At 36.0% G+C, this 10,502-nt stretch overlaps 2 protein-coding genes across 2 annotated transcripts; both read right to left on the reverse strand.

Moving 5' to 3' along the window:
• Positions 1-6,433: 6,433 nt before the first annotated feature.
• Positions 6,434-8,464, reverse strand: LOC101896880 (nicotinamide riboside kinase 1). The gene has a single exon (XM_005183179.4). It carries the CDS (start codon positions 8,462-8,464, stop codon positions 7,448-7,450), a length of 1,017 nt encoding a protein of 338 aa, XP_005183236.1. The 3' UTR covers positions 6,434-7,447.
• Positions 8,465-8,548: 84 nt separating this feature from the next.
• Positions 8,549-10,256, reverse strand: LOC101896573 (uncharacterized). The gene is made up of 3 exons (XM_005183178.4): positions 10,106-10,256; positions 9,495-9,904; positions 8,549-8,688 (listed from the first exon to the last, which is right to left on the reverse strand). Exons 2-3 carry the CDS (start codon positions 9,601-9,603, stop codon positions 8,549-8,551), a joined length of 249 nt encoding a protein of 82 aa, XP_005183235.1. The 5' UTR covers positions 9,604-9,904; positions 10,106-10,256.
• Positions 10,257-10,502: the final 246 nt, after the last annotated feature.

The following is a 10,502-nucleotide window of genomic DNA, read 5'->3' on the forward strand; positions in this document are numbered from 1 at the left end:
GGCAGCTGCTGTTTCTATTTTCAAATTTGAAATTGGAATTGTTCCGGCAAATGAGTGGTAATATTTTATCGACTAGAACCGAAATTGTTAACGAAATGAATGCTTTTACTAGCTTTGCTTATTTCTCGCTAATTCTTATCGAAATTCGTTAGTTTTCCTTTTTCCATAGTACATTTATTTACAGATTTTTTCCTTTTCCCTATTTCGAACATTTTTGATGCCGAAACTACTGTGAAAAGTGTAAAGCCAACAAACATGTATAAGAAGTTGATAAAGGAATATATTATATGTTTTCCATATCAAAGGTAATGCTTTTCGAAAGGAAAAATCCTACGAGAATATTCGCGATTGCCCTGTTTCAGTGCATATGCATAGCAATATTAAATAGGTAATCTTATTTGCCAAATCGATAATGGCAAACCCTTTTTATCATTATACCCTACAACACTATGTGTTGGGGGTATTATAAGTTTGATTGGAGCAAAAATTATGTAACACTTCGAAACATTGGTTTTCCACATAGGGAAGTATATATGGATCTTCCTATCTCGCCGAGATAGCTATGTATGAATTTGTAATCACGCTACAGGTCGCAATTATGGCCCGATCCTCACGAAGGCGCATGGAGGTGGGGTTATGGTCAGAATAGAAGCCTATTGCTTTTGGAAATGATCACTTTATATTTAGGACTTGAAATGGACTATAAACTGAACAATATCCTGATTTTACAGTTGCTCTACAGGTCGCAATTATGGACCAATCGACGCAGAAGTTAGCATGGGGTAGAGCTTAGGGCTGGACAGAAGCCTTCCAATTTGGATGGTCATCGGGTAATATTTAGTGGGTGAAATAGACAATAACATTTGTGTTAAATAAAAGTCAAATTTTTCATTAAACCGGCTGGACAGATTTTGACAAATTTTGCCAATTCAGAATGCCCTCTTGGCATAAAAGAATAAAATCTAAAAATATCGCATTAAAAGATGCTCAGAAGGGCTAGGCCTATTATTTTTAAATATGTCCGCATATATCTAGGGGTGGACCAACAACCAAAAATGAGTTTAGGGCAATGAGTTTAGGACAGCGAGTAGAATGGACCACTACTTTTGGGTGAAAAAAGTAGCAACATTTCCATTTTACCTACATATGACAAACTTCTGACTTTTTTATGCTGGTTTTGTTGACGAATATAGCCAAATATTGTAGACAAGCAAATCATATAGATTAGTCGAAATTTGGAGATACAAAGGGGCTTCTTGCAAATGAACCAAAACCAGAAAAAATTTCCTGATCACACAATTGAAACCACTTGACACGGAATTTTGCAAGAGAGAAGTCTAGCATTTTGGATGACTATTGGATTATATTTAGCTGTAAAAAACAGCATGACGGAGTGCGTAAATATTGGGAAAATGTCCCTGGTCAAAAAACTAAGGGTAATAACTGGGCAGTGCTCTATCACATAATTTCAAAAGCGAAATCTTCCAAAATGGATTTGGATATAAGGGGACTTCTACCACATGTATTCTAGTGTTGTAGGGTATCACATGGTCGGCCCGCACGACTGTAGCCTTTGGTTACTTATTTTTAAATAATTTTAAAAATAATTCCGTAATGCGAGATGAGTGAAATGTTTTTCGTAAAAATAACAATTTAAAAAGCATTAAGTTCGGCCGGTACGAACTTTGAATACCCTCCACCATTTGGAACGAATTTGAAAATTTTCAAAAAATAAAATCCGCTAAAAATTATGGTAAAATCTTAAAAATACCGAATATAGCCTTTATATTGGGGACTATACGTGGACCTACATAGGTGTTGTTTGTTATAAGCCATTACCATATTCAAATTCCAAACTTGAAATAGACGGTGAATAATGAAGCTTACATCATCAAAATACCGTATATAGGGAGGTACCGTTATATCGGAGCTATACGAAGACCTGGACCTGCATAGACAATTTTCTGTCACAGGCTGTAGCATCCATTATGAACTTCAAATACGACATCTCAAACAATTTCGGTGAGTATTGTACCTAAAATCGTCAAAATACAGAATTTAGGGAGGTACTGATATATGGGGCCTATACAAAGACCTGGACCTACATAGACAATTTTCGGCTTAACTCTAGTTTAGTAAAAACTCTTCAATTTTTTCGAAAATTTTTTCAGTGGTAGGTATTTTAACCATGATCCAGGGAAACTATTTTTTTCTTGGGGGACGGACCCGGGACCCCAGATTTTTGACCCGAAAGTCCGGGATCAAGACCCCGACTAGACCCGGATCCACTTACCCGATATAGACAATATGGGTATCTTTGGAAAGCTTATGAAAATACCTATCCAACAAGTGGTCACATGATGGGGTAAGATGTTACGGTTCGGAAGTTATAGTCAAATTATCGATTTTTTGGACCCGGATTTTTTATAAAACCCCCAAAAAGTCAAAAAAAGGTCCATTATGGGGGACAACAAAATTGATGCCAAATTATAGCTGACACTTCTACCTTTCCAAAAAGGTTCAATTTGTGCTAATACCTTTACTGAGTCCAGAGATATGGGTCTTTCCATCCGCATAACAATAAAAAAGGTATATTTTGCGTAAGAATGAAATTCAAAAATCTTTGGTTCGCGTTAGCCGGTGTAGGACATACCCAAAGGAGAAAATCTCAAGCCCCGGCCGAAGGCCGGCTACTTACAAAAGGTATCCAATTTAGAAAACTTTGGTTCGCGTTAGCCGGTGTGGGACATACCCAGAGGAGAAAATCTCAAGCCCCGGCCGAAGGCCGGCTATTTACAAAAAGTGCCAAATTTAGAAAACTTTGGTTCGCGTTAGCCCGTGTGGGACATACCCAGAGGAGAAAATCTCAAGCCCCGGCCGAAGGCCGGCTATATACAAAAAGTGTCAAACTTAGAAAAATTTGGTTCGCGTTAGCCCGTGTGGGACATACCCAGAGGAGAAAATCTCAAGCCCCGGCCGAAGGCCGGCTATATACAAAAAGTGTCAAACTTAGAAAACTTTGGTTCGCGTTAGCCCGTGTGGGACATACCCAGAGGAGAAAATCTCAAGCCCCGGCCGAAGGCCGGCTATATACAAAAAGTGTCAAACTTAGAAAACTTTGGTTCGCGTTAGCCGGTTTAGGACATACCCAGAGGAGAAAATCTCAAGCCCCGGCCGAAGGCCGGCTACCTAAAAAAAGGTATCCAAATTAGGAAACTTTGGTTCGCGTTATCCGGTGTAGGACATACCAAGAGGAGAAAATCTCAAGCCCCGGCCGAAGGCCGGCTATTTACAAAAAGTGCCAAATTTAGAAAACTTTTGTTATTCCGACGACTGCTACGCGAAATAAACACTTTTTTTATTAAAAACATCATTTTAATGAACTGGTTAGAATCGGGTTATGCGGATGGAAAGACCCATATCTCTGGAACCGAAAAAGGTATTAGCACAAATTGTAGCATTTTGGAAAGGTAAGAATGTCAGCTATAATTTGGAAGCAATTTTGTTGACCCCCATAATGGGCCCTTTTTTGACTTTTTGGGGGTTTCATAAAAAATTCGGGTCCAAAAAATCGATAATTTGACTATAACTTCCGAACCATGAGAATTTACCCCTTCATGTGACCACTTGTTGGATAGGTATTTCCATAAGCTTTCAATCGATACCCATATTGTCTATATCGGGTAAGTGGATCCGGGTCCAGGCGGGGTCTTGATCCCGGACTTTCGGGTCAAAAATCTGGGGTCCCGGGTCCGTCCCCCAAGAAAAAAATAGTTTCCCGGGATCAGCGTAAAAATACCTACCTCTGGAAAAAATTTCGAAAAAATCTAAGAGTTTTTACTAAACTAGAGTTGTTCCCAATTTTCTGTCACAGACATCTGTCACAGTATCCATTTCGAACTTCAAATACTAAATTTGAAACAATCCCGGTGAATAATGTCGCTAAAATAATCAAAATGCCGAATATCGGGCCTGCCTACTGGCAAAATAAACATATGTTTCTATCTCAATTAGTTCGAAAGATAGCGTGATAACAACAGACGTTTCAAGAATATATATACTTTGTTAGGTCTGACATGAGTATTTGGAGGAGTTACAAACGCTACTTTATTACTGGTTACTTTTGGTTATTGGTTACCTAAAATTTGTAACAATTGTTACAAATTGTTACTGGAAGTCGTCTGTTAACCCAAAAGTTCTGTCGGAGAGAAAATTTTGACAGTTCTTTCAGTGAGAGTTTGCAAATTCTTGCTGGACAAATTTCTTCTTGCAATCACTTGCAACTCTTCTTCTTCACATTCATCGGCATTCAATCAGATGTTTTCTATTGTTTGTTTATTTCTTTTTGTGCTTTCAATTTGAAAATATTTTTTTTTGGAATGGGCAAGACTAATTGTTTTTTGAGATAAACAAAATGTGAAAAGCGTAAATATTAATATGTAATAAGAAAATAAAAGGCTATTTCCCACGTTTTTAGACAAACGCCATTAGTAAAAAATGTAAAGGGCTCCGGAGAACACATAAAATCTATCTTTCTTTTATTGCTCATATTTTTGTTTAATTGCTAATTTTCTTTTTATTTAAAAAACTTGTAAAATTGATGGTGCTTCCTTTCTTTTTATTCTTATAATAGGGGACAAATTGGTTTGTTTTGACAAATCAGCTGATTAGTTGCAAGCTTTTGCAGGAATTCCGTCTGTTTACTTTTCGCATTTTCCTTGCAAAAAAAAAAAAAAATAATAATAAAACTACCTTACTCTCTCAGAAAAATTTTGCTGGACAATTCCTGCAGGAAAAGTAACCAGACACACCTATGAATTACATTGTATAATTTTAACATGAATATATGCATAAGTTACAGCCAAAATAAATTTTCAATAATATAATCTTTCAAATAAATTTTCTTTAAGTCAACGCACATTTAAGAAACATCCGCAAAATTTAAAGACCGGTTCTTTTTTAAATATTGGAAAAGTTAACGTTAATATTACACGTTTTGGCGAAATTTCCCAGTTTTGACATGCAATTGAACAGTTTGATTAAAATTTTGAAGGAAAATCCATTTTGAAAATGAGGAAAAATATCAAATAAATGATTACTTGTTGCATTTAATTTTGAATGATTCTGTCAAAAATGGGGCATAACTTTAGGGCTGTGTTTCAATAGTTTTAGGAAAATGCTTTACCTTCTTACCTTACGATGGTAAACCCCATTATGAACTCCAAATATGGCTTAATACGACAAATTACCGAATGTCAGGAGGCACTGTTATTTGAAGTATACGAAAACGTTTTGCCATATTTTCCTTTGAACATCTTTTCCTTCAAGAAGCTACTGAGCAGTTCAGTTGACAGTTCATTGTCCCAGCAGTCGTGTCGATGCGTATACCTATATTCTTCTACCTTGGATGTTGCTTTCTTCACGATTATTTAGCGATTACTTGAAGTGTTAAGAGATTCGGACCTACAGCTAACAACTATACATTCAGGGGAATGGTACGACCATGGTACGAAAGCATTAAAATTAAATATTTTAAGAAATATTCTTCTGCATTTTCAATTGAGAATTCCAAATTCCAAAAAAGATATATTTTTAAAATAAAAAAATATTGAAAATTAATTGTTTTCTTTACATTTTTGGACATATAACTCAGACACTTGTATTACGTACAAAAATAAATTTTTATGTAGTTGTTGCTACGTTTGTTGTACAACAACACTTGCTGTTACCTGAATTATTCTACCATGAAGAAAATCCAATATTCCATTTATGTTTTGTGGGTTTTCCCCAATATAGGCACGTCTATGGTAGAAATACCAGGTAGCAACATAGGCGAAAATCACAACAAAGTAACTTTTTTGGAAACTTGATATGTCAAAGTTGTTATCAGGGCGAATTTATTTGAAGTATAAAATTTGGGGCAAATTGGTTTGCACCACGGTACCATGGTTTGCACCAATCAGAACTTTGGATTTTTGAAACATGATAAATTGCGTTTTTTCATTAAAATTGTAAACATTGTGCGTTGTTGTAAATTTTAATTTTTCCCTGGCTCCCTAAATGCCACAGAAGATTTCGTGAACTCGATGGACTCGCACTGCGCATAATATTTATCCAAAATCAATCTCTAAATCGGATATAAATGTGGGATTTAAATTGGATTAAAACTTCCCCAGGTATTAACGTTTTTTATATCTTGAGATCAAAATAATTGTCTATCCCTCTGTTGCAGACTAGTTATCAATTGTATTAATGTTGTGAATTTTGGTTTAGAATTTATGTTCACATTGGTGTAACTACATAAAGAATATTTCTAATTACGCTACGCTCCTTTGTTCCTCTACGAAGAAGCCAACCAAAAAGCGTTTTATGTATTCTCACCTTTATTGAGCCTTAGTCCAAATCTCACCTTTAAATAATGTTTTTCAATTGATTTATATTTATGGGAAACAGTTCTTCCATGTTTTAAGTTTTATTCATATTTTTTAGATTACAACTAGTAGTAGTACCATTCGAATACCCAACATACCAAAAATACAATACAGCTTGAGAACAATATTATAAAAATATAATTTTTCAACAATGCTTGAGGAACACTTATGTTCCACAAACATTTCTCAAGTCTGTCCCTTGTTGACAAATTAGTTTTAATTTTTTGTGAAAATTGTCAGCAAGAAATTATTTTCTTTGGCAAAAAACAAAATCACGCGAATTTAGGACCCATTTGTGGACCGAACCCTTAAGGTATGGATGAATAATAAATCCGGGAATCTTTCACATAAATTATTCCAATCCCATTTCAGATTGGAAGCATCAAAAAAGTTGCAGGAATTCAATAAATGTGTAGTCTTAGTGGAAGAGATGCAGAAGTTCAAATAAGGGAGAAGAAAGCGTCAGGGTATCAAGGCCACATGCGGCAGTGACTACTGGGATGTCCATCAAGAAAAAACGTTAAAAATGATTAAAAACTAAAAAAAATAATATTTTATACTATTACAAAAATAAGCTTATTATAATATTATTTTTGTAAGCATATTCTACAATTTCAAGTATAAGCTTATAAATAAGGGTTCCGTTTCGATTATTCTATACTTGTTATACAAACATTTTTCAATGTTTTCTCAAGATTTTCTCAAGCTTAAGGCTTATGTTCATAAGCTTATTGTAATATTATTCTCAAGCCATTTTGGTATGTTGGGTATTAATAGCATATACATACATATATAAAACCTATACATGTAAATTAAAAATAATAGTATTTTATACATATTTACATAAAATGTGCACCGGGCTTAACCACAAAAAATAGATGTGTATGATGAGACATTTTCAACCTTAATCTGTTGAAATAATTTGAAATAAAATATATCTCTACAAATAACTTTGGATAATCGACCCTATTGTCGATTATTGTACATGTAATGCGATTAAATGGATATCCTAGTGTTCACTGTTGCTCCATAGGACATGTTTGAAGACAGTTGTTTGTCATGTTACCATTGCTACAGCTCGGTATCCCAAGTAGTTTCTGGGGCGGGGGACATGCCACATCACAACGCTCTTCGAAGTAGTGTACGATACGTTTCAAGACGAATCGAAATATCTTGTCCTTAGAAATTTCGCCATTTAAAAATGTTATATCCTTGCGATCTCGAAATTCCATAAAATTCTTCTCATAATGTGGCCACACACACATTTCAAAGTAACCCACAACATCTGGAGGGTCGTAGGTGCGTTTGCGGCGGCGTTCGAAGCACTTTTCATACGGCAAATGAAAGTGAAACTTTATGTTACAAAGTGTTAGCAGCTCGGGCTGATTAAAAATCATAAAGCCTTCTATAATCAAGATGTTAATTTTGTTATCCCTCATTTGGGCCATCATTTGTGAGTTGATGCGCATTATGTGTGCCGTTGAATGATTCTGATTCGAATTGTTTGTTAAATTATGATGATGGGATGATGTGTTTTGGGCGAAATGCTGGTGATAGGCGTACTTGTTGGGAGCGGATTTCGATGAAATATTATGAATATTGTCATGGTGTGTCGTCTGATGTTGCTGACCAATGTAGTTGGTGTTGTACTGTTGCGTTTGCGGAGGGAAGTGATCCAACTTGCCACTGTAAAGGACCATATCATTATTGTAGTCCACATTCTCCATTGGATCCCCTGCCAAATAGCGTCCCTTCATTGTCCATGTTATGTCAGAGAGCATTTGTTTCATATCCAACGATGTAAGCAACTCAAAATTAATAGCATTCAGTGGTTCTACCCACTTGTGTCGCAAATCATCTACAGGAAGAAAATAATCATCCTGAGATATGAGTTGTACATCACTAACCGTGTATGGTGTGTTCCAAAGCGTTGCATTGCGGTAGCTTTGAAAATAATCTCGTAAATTGTGAGCTAAAGTTGTTTTGCCGCCACACGTAACGCCAGATATTCCTATTACCAGCCACTGTGGCATTTTGCAGTTCGGGAAAGGTTTGCCTCTTTAAATATTGCTGGTGATGCTTTTGCTTTGCTCCAGCTGCACTTGCAATCAGGACGCTTATACCGTTTTTGTTCGTATAAAATCCCAAATGTGATACAATGAGAATACAGCTATGCCACCCAAAAAGAGGACTCCAAATATAGCCGGTAGTATGAATGCGTATTCCAATGGGGGAAAGAACGAATGTATCAGATTGCCTGCAACCAAATAAATCACATCAATATTATTATTGTTATTTAAGATTATCACTGCGCTATCATTATTGCAGTAAATGCAAATATTTTCCTGTTTATGAGATGTTATTAAGTCTACAATAATCTTAGATGTCACGTTGTATTTTGTTCTAACAAGCTTTATAAATATGTATTTGCATGATTCTAAAGCACTGATAATGAAATGAATGCATGGAGGAGCGTATGAATACTTTATTGATAGGTGTTCGCGACGTCTTTTGGCAAACTAAATTTAGGACTAAACGGTTCAATAGAATATCTTTAAACTATTTCTCATCTAACCACGACTTGGACAAATGTAGAAATCTTTGCATTGTGGCCTAAGGCTAATTTTATTAAAGTTTATCTGCCGTATATTTCTAATATGGCACAAAAATGGGCATATTGGACCACTTAGCAAACTATATGGATTACCCAGGACTACGCCGGAAATGTATAAGTCAAGAAGTAGTCTATTCGTCCAAACTTTTTTGCCTACCTTAGCGTCTATATATCATTCTAAAACGCTTATCAGTGAACCAAAGTGGGGGCACTGGAGGAAAAACTAGAAATTTCATAATTTAGCTAGCGGAATACTGCCGTGTCACTGATACTGAACTCATAATCTTAATAAATATTATTTTCATTTCATTCATTTAAAATTAGCTTCTTGGCAACATTTTTGTTTTTGGACCGACGAATGTGTACTGGAAATAATTAAAATATGCAAAGGTTGGCGAACATTATTGATATGTTGATTCTATTGAATTCATGTCTTAGTTCCAACTTACCTTCGTCAATGAGCATAAACGGCAGAATTGATACCCAAAAGAAATAGTACAGAAATACGGATACAGCAATTACGAGTACAATTTCGCCAACCTTAGCATTGGAAGCCATATATACTGTGTCGGCATGGAGCAGCGTAACAACGAAATCGTCAGATGTGACTGGCAGCCAGCAATGAGCAAATCAAATCGATCCAAACAAATTAGGATGAGTGCGGCTGCTGTGTTTGCTGTTTATTGCCTTAAATTCATTTGTATTGTTCTCCACACATATGAGGTTACCGTCTCAATTGGTATTACTAACAAATATATTAGTGCTCCTCCGTCCTCTTCGCTCTCTCTTATTTGACAACAACACGAGAATACAGCATGCGATGAAATCTGACATTCAAATCAAATTGACGCAACAACAACTGCAAAGAGAAGTACAAAAATGGAACGATTAACTACTGGCGGCGGCAAAGGGCTAAGCGTGTATTGTATGTAAATATTTGAAATGCTATAACAGGTGGAGGCATCTGATATGGCAAGGCGTAGATATGTCCAAAGCATGCTGTCAGTCCAAAAGCACACTATTTCATGATTCATATGCAGTTATAATTGTAAATACGCACTTAACCAATGCCCCCTCCGCCGATCCGGTAAGTGTTACGTAAAGTCTAGAACACACAAATATTCAAATGTCAACAAAAATCACAACACAACCATAAGTCTTTGACAATGACGCCTCAGTTCGGCGGCAAACAATATTCAATTGTCCTCCATAAATAATTCCATAATTGTTTCTTACTTCATTTTTTCCATCTAATTATTTTTTTCCTTACTTTGAGGATTGTTTTGATCACAACCAACCGTTTGTTGCAGAACAGAGCGAATGCGTGGGAAACCAAAATGAAAGACGTCCCCAACGAAACGAATATGAAGCCCGAAAAGGAATACCCGATAAAAAATAAACAGAAAGCCAAATCCCGGGGTGCTTTGCTGTTTACGAATGAGCGTAACTCATAACGC

This window comes from Musca domestica, unplaced genomic scaffold (genome assembly GCF_030504385.1).
Source record: "Musca domestica strain aabys unplaced genomic scaffold, Musca_domestica.polishedcontigs.V.1.1 9, whole genome shotgun sequence".
Taxonomy (NCBI): Eukaryota; Metazoa; Arthropoda; class Insecta; order Diptera; family Muscidae; genus Musca; species Musca domestica.

Coding starts and splice junctions, on each gene's coding strand:
- LOC101896880 (XM_005183179.4), bottom strand. CDS start 8,464: ATGCCACAGTGGCTGGTAATAGGAATATCTGGCGTTACGTGTGGCGGC.
- LOC101896573 (XM_005183178.4), bottom strand. CDS start 9,603: ATGGCTTCCAATGCTAAGGTTGGCGAAATTGTACTCGTAATTGCTGTA. Junction 8,689..9,494: donor GTTTATGCTCATTGACGAAG/GTAAGTTGGAAC, acceptor ATTTGGTTGCAG/GCAATCTGATACATTCGTTC.